The 15,639-nt window shown below is 40.2% G+C and overlaps 1 protein-coding gene across 1 annotated transcript in view; it reads right to left on the bottom strand.

The window, feature by feature from the left end:
- LOC140236586 (terminal uridylyltransferase 7-like) overlaps window positions 1–15,639 on the bottom strand; it is a 38,713-nt gene that overhangs the window by 10,438 nt on the left and 12,636 nt on the right. The window contains exons 9-16 of the mRNA XM_072316511.1: window positions 15,408–15,504; window positions 14,300–14,490; window positions 8,789–9,040; window positions 8,013–8,126; window positions 6,001–6,078; window positions 4,569–4,800; window positions 3,855–3,955; window positions 2,511–2,691 (exon numbers count right to left, since the gene is read on the bottom strand). Of these exons, the coding sequence (XP_072172612.1) occupies window positions 2,511–2,691; window positions 3,855–3,955; window positions 4,569–4,800; window positions 6,001–6,078; window positions 8,013–8,126; window positions 8,789–9,040; window positions 14,300–14,490; window positions 15,408–15,504 (1,246 nt within the window). The remainder of the gene's footprint in view (window positions 1–2,510; window positions 2,692–3,854; window positions 3,956–4,568; window positions 4,801–6,000; window positions 6,079–8,012; window positions 8,127–8,788; window positions 9,041–14,299; window positions 14,491–15,407; window positions 15,505–15,639) is intronic.

Below are 15,639 nucleotides of genomic sequence, written 5' to 3'. Positions count from 1 at the left end.
CAACATTAGTAGAACACATCGGTGAAAGTTTGAAGAAAATCGGACAATCGATGCAAAAGTTATGAATTCTTAAAGTTTTGGTGTTGGAACCGCTGGATGAGGAGACTACTAGAGGTTATGACGTATGAGTGGACAACAATACCAAGAAAATATAAAGAAAATTCTACAAAAATCTATTTTTCATGAAAATTACAAATTCCATCAACTTGATATTGACTTATGTTAAGGGTAGCAATTATTCCCCCTGCTTTCTGAAAGAGGTTGGTCCATTGCTCTTTCATGATTCTAGAAAAGTGAATTTTTGTTGAATTTCCTTTATATTTTCTTTGTATTGTTGTCCACTCATACGTCATATCCTCTAGTAGTCTCCTCATCCAGCGGTTCCAACACCAAAACTTTAAGAATTCATAACTTTTGCATCGATTGTCCGATTTTCCTCAAACTTTCAATGATGTGTTCTACTAATGTTGCTGCTTTCACTCAATCCACATTGCTCTTGGGGTTTATCTTCCCTTTAAGAAATTTTTTCTGATGGCACAATTTTTTTCTCTCATATTTGCTCAGGACACTAAAAAGAACGTTCACACAAAAAATGTGCCCATTTTGAGCTCTATTTAGTGATTTATACCAAATTGTCTGATTTCATGCATCATTATGCATAAATTAGCATAATTTAGCATAAATGATAATTTTAAAAACAATTTAACTTTGTGATACTTTAGATTACATCATAGGCAATGTGTGTGCCAATTTTCGTCGTGATTGCGCGGTCGACGGCCGAGATCATTTTGAGCTCTATTTAGTGATTTATACCAAATTGTCTGATTTCATGCATCATTATGCATAAATTAGCATAATTTAGCATAAATGATAATTTTAAAAACAATTTAACTTAGTGATACTTTAGATTACATCATAGGCAACGTGTGTGCCAATTTTCGTCGCGATCGCGCGGTCGACGGCCGAGATCTGGAGGGGGGGCCTGGGAGGCCCCCCCCCGGCTCTATGATCTACCTAAATAGCCCAGCCTAGTTAGGGTTAACATTCATTATACTGCTTCAAATTTTTACATTGGTTGTTTCTATCCCCAATGCACATTTAAGAACTATTTTGAAGCACTAAAGCTGGGTTTTTGTTTCATCTGCAAAAGGTAGATTATGCCTTTAACATACATCTACACTTTACAAACTCCAGGCATGAAATTCTTACTTTAGATCAAACTACCAACCTTACATGCCAAACATCAGAAAATAAAAATAAAATTACCATATTACCCATAATGGTTCCAGGCAGGAGTATAGAGTGTATCTAATCTATACAAGGAGACATTTGCAGCAGTATCAGAAGGAAGTATGGGAATATAATAATCTGACGGAGCTTTGGGAAAGGCAACGCTGAGGAAGCTTTAGTGACAGCACCATCAAGGAAGTATAATAAATGATAATGATAAAATAGTCTTTTTTTTATTGTGCATTTCCAATCAAACTGATCAATGCACCTTACAAGGTAAATTTGTCCCAATGACAAGGTCAAAGTGTAAGAACTTTTTAACCCATTGAAGACAAGCTGACTTTGCTACAGCACACATTTCCCATAGACCCTTGCCCGAGTATACTCGGGACTCGTCCTCAATGGGTTAAAATTCTTTGTGAATATTCACACTGAGGGTAATGAGAGAAGTTCCTTTGGCAAGGTATTACATGCCATTGGCCAATAAAATGAGACACTACACTCACCAGCCTTAGGTCTTACATATGGTATCTGGAGCACCATGGTATCCATGGTAGAGTGCAATATATAAGCTGAACGGAGGGGAGAGTGCAAAAGCTGAGATAAGTATTTTGGGGCAGAATTGTGTAGGCAATTAAAAACCGATCAAGTGTAGGAGCTTATTCTGATGGAAGCTATGTGAAGGGCATTGCAAATGAAGCTTTGGGAATAGCACAACCAAGGGAGAGCTGGTATAGGAGCTTTATCTGCAGGAAGATAAGGAAGCGTTTAGAATAACATCGCAATGATTCTTTCAAAAAGGCACTGCAAAAAAAAAAAAAAAAAAAAGGTGTTAAAGGCACATGGTTCTGGTGGTTTAGTTGAATGCATACGCGGGCGTACGGCTCAAGTTTCCTATATAGAGACCTACGCTATCGACTCCTCTTTAGGGCTTACGCTATGACCCATTTCCCCGTGTCCGAAGAAGTCCGATCCACTGTAGTCAGTGGTCCGATCACAGTTCGGCTCATGATTCGGCTGAGGGGGATGACAACTTCAGCAAACTTCTTTTGTGATGTCATAATAAGAAGCACATATGCACGCACCCTGGCACTACTACAGACTGCGTGTTGCGCAGAGAAGACAACGAAGGCAACGTTACCTAGCAACACCTACGCGCTTTACACTTGGTAACAGCTCATCTTCGGCAATCTTCGTATTAATAATATCGGTGATCGGCAGTATCATCAACAGCGCCCTCTACACCACTGGGACTACGCGCCTTTAAAACAGCACCGCACCTTTCCCTCTCTGCTGCTCTCTTCTCTCTCTGTCCCGCCTCTCCTGGTCTCGTCTGTCCTGGCCGCGCTTCTTCACCGGGCAGTCCTTGACAAAGTGACCGATCTTGCCGCAAATCCTGCAGCCCCTGTCATTGGGTGGGGCCTCGCCGCCGGTCAACTTATCAACGTCCAGAAAATAGTTCTGAAGTTTAATATGAAACAGTATGAGAGCGCAATCACTCAATGTGGGAATTCTTTAATACAAAATGCAAGAAAATTTGATAAAAGCCTTTATCATAAAATATGTGAGACCAAAATTTAAAAAAAGGCTGATTTTATGATTAGTATTAGATCCTGATAAAATGCATTTCCAGCTTTACAATAAATATTTTTCATCAAAATCGAATGTTTCTAATCACATGGAATAACCCTCTATGAAAATCAGCTTTGAAAATTAAATTTGGCTTTGAAGTCAAGGGTCTATTGCAATGTGCCGACTGTCTCCTTACTGCGCAAACAAGAGACTAAGCTCCTTCGTATCTGTACGAGGAGATTGTTGATTTTCCTGTAATACGGTTCTATCATTGAAGGACAAGTTCACCTTCATTAACATAAGGATTTAGAGAATGTAGCAATATTAGTAGAACACATCATTGAAAGTTTGAGGAAAATCGGACAATCCGTTCAAAAGTTATGAATTTTTGAAGTTTTTGTGCAGTCACCACTGGATGAGAAGACTAATGCAGTGTATGCTGTCACATGCGTACAACATTATAAGGAAAATATAAAGAGAATTTCACAAATTTCATCTTTTGAAAAAAGTACACATTCCCTTGACTCATTACTGACATATATTATGGGTAATATCATTCCCATTGCTTTTAGAAAGAGGCAAGTCATGTGCTCTTTTATTATGCGAAAAAAGTGAAAATATGCTGAATTTTCTTTACATTTTCTTTATACTGTTGTACTCATATGACATCACGAGCCTTAGTAGTCTCCTCATCCAGCGGTTCCAACACAAAAATTTTCACAAACTTTTTTCACAACACAAACTTTCACTGATGTGTTCTACTAATATTGCTGCATTCTCTCAATCCTAATGTTAATGAGGGTGAACTTGTCCTTTAAGCTCATTCTTTTGTGATAATTTCAAAGCGTTGATGCTACTGCTGGAACTGATATAGTACATATGGGTATTCTTATAGCTATGATATTCCTCCAACAAAGTTTGACCTACGCCAACCAATAACATGTGGCAACTGTTATGCTGCTGTTTGGATGCAGGATCACACATTATAAATGCAATGTCTCTATTACTTATCTATTAATGAGTCTGTTTTTTGTTTGTTTTCTCTCTCTTACCAAGTTCACATTTTGCATCCTGTAATTCCCCAGAGCGTGCTTGTTGGGTGTGCCAAAATGCTGCCTAGCATGGCGAAAGACCTGGAGAATATATGTTGCCACTGGGGAAATGAAGCAGTACAGAAGAGAAAAGAGATGAATAGAGCGAAGTGCCTTCAAGGTTCATCATAAACATTACACCATTTTCATTCATTCTATCAATTTTGAATGACCACTCCCATCCCTTGTCCAGCTATTCAAAAAATTGATTTCCTCACCCAGGAATTTGGACAATTGTTCTAATGACATGCACTGCACTTTGCAGACATTTTTTTCTCTTCTGAAACTGATGCACATTCAATTTGTGAAACTGACTCTACATTCCACAACAATCTTTTACTGGTGAACTCAAGTTCAGCGCAATAGAAAGATTGCTGCATTTGGCTGAGTTCATGGGCATTAAACAAAGACTTCAGAAAGGAAGTAGTTAAGTTATCTAACTATTGATTTTGCAAAAACTATCAATCTATGAATTTTTACACCGCATCAGCTTCTTTTGCCGATTCTTTGGCTTGAATGTCTGTGAAATTATTGAGATAGCTTGACAAGAGGTCATGTTTACAGATATCACAGACATGAGAAATATTCTATTATCCTTTGAGAGGTAACATAAAGAGAAGGTTAAGATTATGGAGATATGCCCACGGGCAATGGATGGTTGCCATTGCAACTCACTTTTCTTGGATGCTGCCCCACCGAGGTTGTGGTCCAGGTCGAAGGGGTCCTCGATGGCGATCCCCCGCTGGGGCGTCATCCAGAGCTTCTCGAAGCGCGTCAGCCGCTTCTTCTGCCGGATGCTGACCACAAACTTGGTGAAGTCGAACTCCTCTGTGTAGAAGCGTAGCAGGCCCAGCCACAGAGACCCCAGCGATTCTCTGTTCCGTCCACCATCCCTCCACACAAAACGCTGGAAGAAACAACACGATCAAATACTGTAAAACATGATATTTTCGCAGCATGACATTTTCGGGACTTGGAGCTGACGGCCCTTTTCGTGGCATGAAATTTTCACAAGTTGCCTCTAGCATTCAATGCATATAAGTGTAGACAAGAACTTTCGCATACATTTTAATTTCGCATATCTTGGCTCCTGCAAAATTTGCAAAATTAAAATGCATGCGAACATCAAATACTGTAAAACATGATATTTTCGCAGCATGACATTTTCGGGACTTGGAGCTGACGGCCCTTTTCGTGGCATGAAATTTTCACGAGTTGCCTCTAGCATTCAATGCATATAAGTGTAGACAAGAACTTTCGCATACATTTTAATTTCGCATATCTTGGCTCCTGCAAAATTTGCAAAATTAAAATGCATGCAAACATTCCTCCTTTTACAGTAGTTGGTCACTTGGTTGTTTTACATCATCAATACTCTTGCCCACACATTCATGCTTTCAAAAGACAGTCACCAGAAACTTTGATATCATCTTGAGTACTTGGGAGTAGTATAATGTTAATGACATCACGAAAGTATAGTTCTTGGTAAATCTTCCAAATTGGTTACAATGTAGATTTTAACCCACTCTTTATACAATGCAATAAAATGGAACTCACTGCACTTGACTAGACCTTAAACTACTGTCATAGTCACAAATCAGGATTGAGTTAAATTCAAGGTTCAGTGTTGCGTTCAGCATAAGTTGCAATTACCACAGCAACAATGGACAGAGGATATGCAATAACAAACAAAAAAGACAAGAAAAAAAAAACAAAAAACTCAAAGATATTTCTGCTGAAGCACATTTCCTGTCCACTGCCAAGTTCAGCACGGGTACAAACTTTGTCCAGATGCAAACCACAATGGAAATGGCAAAAACAGTGTTATTTCATTGCTACAAACTCGAGGAGGAGATAGTCCCAATCAACAGCACACATGTCATTTCCGTCACACCCGAACAATAATAAGGCTGCACAACCACGGAACATTTAGGAGGAGTCGGAAGGAAACAACTTCATATTCCCTGAACGCCATATATGCAATCTCATTTTTCTACAAACTCTTTACGCATGTGGGTGGGTTTCCCTAGACGAATTCATGAATGTATGAATTTGCATATAATAAGCATATTCATGATTAGTATTTTACATCAGTATCAGCACTCACCAGTCTCTTGATATCATCAAAGAACCAGGCATTCCAGCCATCCACTTCATGCACCGGCATCTTATCACCTGGGCACAGCTGAGGTAGAGAAGACAGTTCAAAGCATAAATATTTATACAACACCTAAAAAGAATGTAGCAATCCGATTGGTCGATTGGACATCACGTGACATTCAGTTAAAAGTTCCATCGCACGCTGTGGCTGTCAGCAGTGCAATTTTGTTTGGGCAAAAATGGATAGTGCATGGCTGACGTCACCCATTTTCACTGACTCCCGTGTTAAACTCATGATTAAATCGAAGTCTTTGTTCCATTGCACAGCTCCGATGTCACTATAAACAAACATTCGGTGCGTGCACTAAACAATTGCAAGCGTGCTTACATGTGCATACTTTTGTCACTCATACCTGTAAACAACTTCAACCGACCGGTCTCACATACGTAGTACACAGTGACTGTGCGGCTACTGGAAAATGGTTGCCATTTCTGTGCTAAATTCAAGAATCTGTTTGGACCACACCTGCTGACGTTTGAGGTGTTGTATGAAACATTGCATGGTCTTTACTCATGCAATTGAACAAGATTTCGCACTCAGTGAAAGATGAGGCGCACTATTCAACTCGGCTTTGTCTTTTGAACACAGCGCCTCCATCTTTCACCTCATGCGAAATCTTGTATCATCGCACTAATGACCATTCACTATTTGTATAATACTGCATAATGTACATGTTGAGTTTTGGTGTGGGAAGCACAGAAGGCCAAGCATAACTCAATCTCAAAAAAACACGCTGACCTACATTATCCATTTGCAGTACTCATATTCTGACTTTTTGATTTTTTTTCTTCACCTTTTTACTCACACTTTTTTGTACACTGATAAACTGTGTGTCTAAAAATGTGCTGTGATCTCCTTACATGGTTGGTGATAATACATACAGCATGAGATGGACTTGAATTTTGTTTGGTGTAGTTCACTTCAGGTAAAATAGTAAAAGCCTAGTATCAGCTTACAATGTAGCCTTTTGGCAAGGCCTCATGGCAGTGAAAGAGACTAACTGCGAGAGAACGGGTGAACGCGAGACCGAGCGGCGCAGCCGCGAGGCCTTATGAAACCTGACATGAATTTCTTATCTTGAGCCTTGTTTCTCGCCGATTCTGCTACCATATAGGGAAGCGGCCAATCAGCGACCGCATTGCTCACAACGCCGTCGCATCTAATGAATATGCATAAGTATGCATGTCGGCGGCTCGCTCATCTGTAGTTGCCTGCATTGCCAGCGCAGCGTTGACACGCCCTCATTAGCATACCAACTGTGATCTGACTCATGAATATGTGAATAATTCATTTTCGCTTTCGTCGGGAGGCGGTTGGAAAAAAAACCCCAGGTTTCAAAAGGCCTTGTGGCTGCGCCATTCAATCTTGCGTTCACCCGTTTCTCAGTTCTCGGTGTGGCGAGTTAGTCTCAATCTTCAGCCAAGAGGCCTTGTCAAAAGGCTACTTACAATGCTGCTATCTAGCAAGGCCATTCCAAGTAAGGAGAGAAAAAAAAGTTTTTTGCACGTCTCAAGTTCATTTTTCTAGGTAAAACAAACAAACAAACGAAACAATATACACACAGAGGGTTGAAGACTAAAATATTTGTCACACAGATCATGCCTTGCAATGCACAATTATAAACAGCCAGTGTTCATCAAGTTGTCATAAATGAATGAATGAATAGATAAATGAATAAATAAATACTGAATGACTGAATAAATAAATGGATGAATGAATGAATGAATGAATGAATGAATGAATAGATAAATGAATAAATAAATACTGAATGACTGAATAAATAAATGGATGAATGAATGAATGAATGAATGAATGAATGAATGAATGAAAGAATGAATGAATGAATGAATGAATGAATGAATGAATGAATGAATGAATGAATGAATGAATGAATGAATGAATGAATGAATGAATGAATGAATCTTGGATATCCAGGGTTTCTGGTCATGAAAACTCACCTCTTGTAGCACTGGAAGAACAGGTGGCTCTCGCTGCTGCAGGAAATATACCGTGAGCAGAGTGTAGGCGTAGGATGACAGACTGCCACGCGACGCATCTCCAATATCACAATACTGCAAGAAAAGAAATACCAAGAAACTAGAGATGTCGCTACGGTGATTGGTATGCCTCTGCCATAATGCATGCTTCTCCTGATAGGTCTATAGTACATGTGGACAATGTGTGATGAGTTTCACATAATTGGCAAAATATCAAAATGACACGTCTGTCACAAATGTGTCAAGAGTTCACTTTCCTTGAACTAGATTTAATTGGATTAATGGCTATATTGTCTAAGAAAGTAGGTATTGTATTTAGGGATTTGAGGATTTTTACTGGACCTCTGACCCTTTCATAAGTTTATGCACTGAATAATTTCCAAGGCATGGAGAAAAAGTGTAATTTCAGTATTAAATAGTAAAATCTAAGCATTTTACCAGACTTTTGACCTCAAAATTCCCAAGAGAATCACTGTCATGCAGTGCATGCATGAATATGTACTAAGTTTCATGATGATACCTTGAGCCACTTCTGAGATATGGCAGAAGTGAAATTACGCATTTTCACTTCATCTTTGACCTTGTCACCTAAAAAAAAAAAGCCTTCCCAGAGAATCACTAGAGTTCAAGAAAAATCGATCAGTAGATCCAACTTCCAGGACCTCATGACATCGACTGCTTTTGCCATACCAAGTCTGCATTTTCATTTTCCTCTTTTTTTCTTTTTTTTCCCATACCTTTGCAAAGAACTTCATGGTGTAGCCCAGCACGACCGCCCGCGCGTCGATATCGGCGTAGGCTCTGAGGAGCCGGGTGTTGCACTGCGCCAGCGTGTTGTACAGACTGATGTCGCCCTCGAGTCGGGTGGGCCGGTGGACAAACTTGACGATGGGCACCTTGGCGGTGGGGATGGGCACGATGTTGTAGAGGTTGCGGTTTTTCCGCAGGGCGCTGGCGAGGTCCTCCACTACCGATGCCACGTCTACACCCTGCGGCAGGCACGCCAAGAATCATGAAACGACAAAATATCACTTCAAGTTCAACTCTATACTGTGGCCAAGTCCACTTTCATAAGGAGAATTATAACAGATTAATAGAATGGCCAAATTCTTATGAATTACAGTTGGATTTAGCTACAACAAGCTACAAAACTGCAAAAAGTTACCCACAAATTGTCCTAAACAAATTATTTTTTTTAAAGCAATGGCACACTCAAATTTTGTGCAAATACAGGGCTCGACCTTAGCGGGAGCCCGGGGACCATTGGCTCCCCAGAATCGCCACGGGCTCCCCAGAAATGTATGAAAAAAGCCCGGCTGGCTCCTTAAGTTTTTTTGCCGTAGAGCCTCACGTTTCAAGACAGAATCATAGTTTATGTACACACTCACACTATCGACGAGCGCGAGCGGCCCCGGCGCGCGCAGCGAGCCCTGACGCTCGAAGTTATTACATGTATCCCTGAAATTGCAATATAGACTACACGCTGAACATGATTCATTCTCCAGCAGCCGGCCCACGTTGCCCGCATGTGTGTGTGTGTGTGTGTGTACCCGACGTGTGTGTGTTCGTATCTTCTATTATAGAATAGTGTGCGCACATGCAATTCGCTGCTTGCGTACTGTGGACACCGAACGGAACTTCGCGCGCCTGAATCCCTGTCGCCTACGGACCCTGGATGTTTACATCGATCGCCGTGGTATCCCCATGTGTGGCCGGCTGGGGAGCGTGAGTATGATAGCTAAGCTACACACTGTAGCCAGCTGCCACTATAAACAGTACACTATTTCGTTTTTAGTCGGGGTAGAAGCGCTCCGTTGTGCAATGTCTGCTTCATTTTCTCTACTTCTTCCGCTTTTCCTTTGCCTCCCAAGTGCGAAATGATTTTTAGAGTGTTGTGTGTGTGTTTTTGTAACGTTATTGCATCATTTTTCTGCAAGGAAGAGGTGAGTTTCTGTTCGTGTATTGATGTGCACTGCAGCATGTGCAGGTGAAAAGCGTTCGAGCTTTCTTTCCCGCGAGTATCATGGAAACTCGATGTATTTCTAGGCCTATTAAAGGAGATCTCATATAATAGAATACTTATAACAAACTATTTTCCGGTCAAAATGAATTAATTTCCTTTGTTTTGTATCGTTTATTGATGATCCCAAGGTCCAAGGATCTCGTCGCAATACAGAGTTTCCAATGTGTATTAATATATTATTTTCGCGTAGCTTTCGGTGCTGCAAACTTGCTAGGGCCTATTAAATCCTACTTACTACTAAACTTATCGTTCTATTTCTGTCGTTTCTCACACCTCGTTTGGTACGATTTCTTCCATTTTATATCACTTTATCCGTTCCCTTTATACTTTGAAATATTTAAACGTAATTCTTTCAAGTGTCTCGCACTGTTATTTCCGTAACGGCAATTTCTCCACTTTGCTGCAGTACTTTTGCGAATCGAAGCGACGCGTGTTGTCTTTTCTATTATATTTGTGTTGGTAGGTGTTGATACTTTGTATTCGTTATTTATTTTCCTCGGTTTTTATCTCGAGGGACTGTGCGTGTTTCTTAATGTTGATAGGAAAAGGCTAAAATGATCTGAGTGATGTCTGATGGTGATGATGAAAACTATGCTGGTATAAAAAGACGGCTTACTGCATGCTGAGCGTACGTGCCGTTCGTTTTATTTCACTTTCCCTCTTATTCTTCTTTCCCCTTACTCTTCTAAGTTCTTTCCCCTCCAAAGAATGATTAAAAAAAAAAGAAATTACATACACCTCACAACAAAAAGATCCACGATCTACCAACCTTCGTAAAGTTAAATCTAAATGTTCAATATCAGCAAAGAATAAGGGGAAAGCATGAATTACGATAAATTAGAGCGAAGAGATTGTGAAATACTGAATACATGCGCGCAGTCTCTTCGGCTCGAAGAAACTTGACACCCACCCCTCTCCCCTTGTGGAAATTTCCACAAAAGCAGGTGCCACACCCAGGTGCGTGCCAGACGAAAGAATGCGCGCACTGGAATAAACAGCGAGTAAATATCCTGGAAATATCGATCGAAGAACCAGCTCATTAGTTGAATTAAAGGAATCATTGCAAAGATATCGTGATTCTATAGCCTTTCTTTTGGCCCATATAGTAGGAAACATCAGTCGAATATAGTGTACTTAATCGAATATCTTATGTTCCCTGAACAATAAAAAAGGATCGATTAATCAGTCAATTAAAAAGGTAATCACAGAAATACTTAAAAGGTATTGTATTCCAAGACAAATTCACTATGAGTACGTCCAATGAGATGCAGTCATCACCTGCTTAGACAGCAAAATCATGACAATTAATTTCAGTTCATGCTCATCATAACTGCTTATTACTTTTCAAAGTTTTGGCTATCAACATTCGTTCGTAGGTGTTTTTTGTTTGTTTTGTATGTTTTTCCTCGTGAAAAACGTAATGACTTCTTCGTATCGAATGTAAACTGCATGTTTACCGTAAACAAGCCATCAGCTCAGCTATGGCGCATTCGATCCATCGAACTTGCAGTAACCTCTTAGGCAGGAGCACATGGCGCATTCCTTTAAACTTGAAAGTACAACCACGTGTTTGCACATTGGCGCAACCACACACAGCGCGGCATTTTGCGATCATCGTTATAGCAGACTTTCCGATTCCAGTTAGGGTAAAAGAAATTGGAATACCGGTACTTTCGGAAAATACTGATGTTTAAAATCCATTAAAATTAAAAAGCCTGAAAACAACGCATGATTATGTTTTATAGTAAACAATAGTTGGAAACAGCGAACAGAGTTTTGCATTCACTGACACACTGAAGCTTTCTTGAGAAGATGAAAGCATTCCCCCTCCCCTGCTAGATAGTGGAAGCTTCCATAACCAGCCCAGCAAGTTTCTGGAGGTACATACATGCACTTGTAGTCTTGTACACATGCATTGAGAGAAAGCAATCAATCAACTCTGAACATTGCGTAGTTTGGATTCTTTATCGTGCTGGTGACCAGCTCGATACTTCAGCATGTGTCGTAATGTTATGTTAAAGAGCTTGTAGGCCTTATTAGTCGACGAGTTTAATTCAAAATGGCAAAAAGAGGGAGATGGAAAAAAATACAGATTCTGGTGGAAAATACGGATTTTGGAGCTGCTGAGTACGGATTTGTGCTTCCAAAGCTTGGCAGCTCTGCTGATCAATCAACATGTGGCGTTACATAATTGTTTCTAACCCACACCTTGTAGCTAAAAAAAAAGAAAAACCGAGAAAGAAAGACGATATGATCAGACCAGGGTAAGAAATTACACAAGGGAATGGGAGAGGGACCACACAAAACACCTACACACACACACGCAGGTGCACGTGGCAGGCACAGTCACACACTTTTTTTTGTTTTTCAATGATATTGAAAAAAAAAAAAAAAACACACAAACACACACGCACGCACGTGCGACGCACGCACACACACACACACACACACACACACACTGTGTGTTAGAGACTAAGAACAAGGTATCTCGGGCTTGTGTCTGTGGAGAAATGCATGTTATATCTAAATGAAATCTTCTCCACCAGGTTAATACACGCAATAGACCTCTACTGCTGATTGTGACTGAGGGAACCGTGGCTCCCTAAAACTCAATTTGGCTCCCTAAAAAGGTCCCTGAGGAGCCCGGCTGGCTTCCTAGAAAAAAAGTTAAGGTCGAGCCCTGAAATACAAACTGCAAAAAGTTTTCCACAAATTGTTATAAACAAATATGATTTTAAAGCAATGGCACACTCAAATTCCCACTGTTTTGTGTATTCATCTGATCGTTATTTTCCTTTTTTCGACACAAAATCAATCCTCTGATTCAATCAGTATAATCTTGTCATTCAAACCTAACAGCAGTGACTTCTTCTAAGGGCTAATAGTGGCTGAATTATCAAACTAAATCATCATTTTCACAATATGATTTCGGTGTAAATCCAGTTAAACCCTATTTGAACAGACTTTACCCCGATAATGTCAGGACACTGTCCAGAGAACAAAATTCCTCGCCTCGGGCAATGAAACCGCAGGAGAGAGCGAGGGATACCATTTCAACAGAGGCACACATAAAACCTTTTCCCAGGTTGCAGGGGTAGAATTTGGCAAAAGTTACTGCGACAACATCCAAGCAACATTTTGCATGGACCTTCTTACCCCGTTGAGGATATTGGGGTATTGTAATTCCAGAGGGTCTACAAAAGAACTGGGAATTAAAAGGGTTATAGGATCTGTTGTAAAAACTGAAAGGGTGTACAGATGTACTGAGAATAAAAGGTTTATCAAAAATGTATTGAAATTTGAAAGGGTCTACAAAAGAGCTGGAAATGAAAGGGTTATAGACACTGACCTGCAAAATGAAAGGGTATACAGAGGTACTGAGAATAAAAGGATTATCAAAAGGATACTGTTATTTGAAAGGGGCTACTTAAAGAGCTGGCAATGAAAGTTATAGAAACTGTTCTCCAAGAGAAAGGGGGTATAGAGGTACTGAACCTATAACCCTAGAGCTTCCAGGGCACCTTAACCACACCTGCAAGGGTTGTTGCACATCATAATAACTAGAAAAGCACTCTGAGAGCGCAGACCTCCACCAAGCATGCAGCTCATTTCCACCACTGATCTTGTTCTTCCATAGAGATATCAGTGATTTCCACCCATATGTACTTATATAGCATTGTGTGCTGAAAGTCGCTTGATTTCCCATTATAGTAGCCTTTGTTACGTCATAAACCCTCAGCTGCACGGCGCGCCTCGCCCTAGCAGAAACTAGAGCACGCACCAAAGACACTTTGGCATGCACTTTAGTGCGCGCATGCAAACCTCAAATACGCGCAGCCTGAACTCCCAAGTTCATTGACCCTACCTGCCAAAATATAAAAAATCCTTCATAAATTCCCAAGAAATTTTCGGATCACTACCAAAAGTTAATCGTTTGTTACTTGTGTCATTCTCAACCTTTCCTGCAAGTTTCATCCCAATCCGTTAACTACTTTTTGAGTTATTTTGCACACGGACAAACAAACGAACGAACAAACAAACCAACAGTAACGAAAACATAACCTCCTCCCTTGGCGGAGGTAATAATAATATTGTGCCCATGTTTGAGCGCTCAGAGTCTCTGGTTTGCTCGAGGGTCCAGATCAGAAAATCTCCCATTTAAGAGATGCTAAAGGTTGAAGTTTTTAGAAACCAGGGATTATTGCAATCCCTGCTCGGGTCTCACCTCTGCACTGGCTTGGTCCTGGAAGGTCAAGCAGATGTCCAGGTCGCTGTTGCGGAAGCCAAAGCCGTTGCCCGAGGAGCCGAACAGTGATAGGTTGGCCTTTGGGAAGGAGTGCTGTCTGATGTAGTATTCCAGCTCCCTGAGGCAATTATCTCGGTGTCGCAAGTCCTGTCGAGTTGGGGCGTGTAGATCTGCATGAGATACCAAAGATGCAAGGCCTGTACTGTCTGTCTGATTAGGTGATATGATTTTCTAATTTCCACTTAAGATTCCACTTAACCTAAAAGCTCATGATATTGTGCCAATGCACAATCCTTTTCTATCATGATTATGACAGAAAGAAAGAAAATTCTGGCCTGGTTGTGGGATTTTATTTCATTCACGTCTTCATTCATCCAGTCCATTCACATGATATGTAACTATACCAGCCTCTCTTACAGCTGAATGACAAATATTTTGTTCCAAACCTTTGGAAACAACTTCTGGTAAAGGCATAGTCCTCATAGCCGTCTTTCAGCATTGAATAAAACATGCATTCATACTCTGTGTGAATACATCCTACATTTGGATCGTGGTCAATTGTTACATTTTAGATAAGAAAGGAATATAATATGTGAATGTTTTCATGGCACTGTAATATCAGTCTCAACAATACAGTGCAACTTGGACATACTGGACTGCACTCATTAGAAAGCTGCATATGTATCAAACTACAAAACAGGCTGAACACAAGCAAGGTTCATTGAAAGTCATACACTGTAATTGATCAATAGGAACTTAGAAGCATGATTTATCATTCACCTTACATTCCAATAAAAAACAAACAAACATGAAAACAAAAGTGTAATCTCAACTTACTGGAACCCCCAAAATATGCTGGCCATTCAATTCAAATACAACAGGATGTGCAGGTTTTCATGGAGAGCTAGTGTACATAAGCAATATGTAATATCTGTTTTTGCTCCAATTTTAAGATGGCTCTCACATGAAAGCCAACATTTTCTGAAATTGATTTGCCTAATGGAATGTCCACAGAGAAGAAAGAAAATAAACTACAAGGGATGACTATCAATAACATAATAATTCAAGCCAAATTAAATGAAATTACCAAATATTTGCTTGCAGAAGTATGTGACCAATTCCAGAAAATTTGGGTCCATCTTTGGTAGCGGTTGCAAGGGAGGCAAGGCGTCTTCCGGACAGTCCTGAATTGATCAAAACAGAGCGGTCTTTCCAAACAAACACGCTTCACTTTCAAAGCAGCCATGATAAAGCCTCAGACATTAAACTATGCTTGTATGAACACCTCTATGAAAATAAGAGTATATTAACCTTTATCA

This window comes from Diadema setosum, chromosome 13 (assembly GCF_964275005.1).
Source record: "Diadema setosum chromosome 13, eeDiaSeto1, whole genome shotgun sequence".
NCBI classification, from domain to species: Eukaryota; Metazoa; Echinodermata; class Echinoidea; order Diadematoida; family Diadematidae; genus Diadema; species Diadema setosum.
The sequence above is the reverse complement of the archived record's forward strand: the minus strand, read 5'-3'. Positions and strand labels throughout refer to the sequence as shown.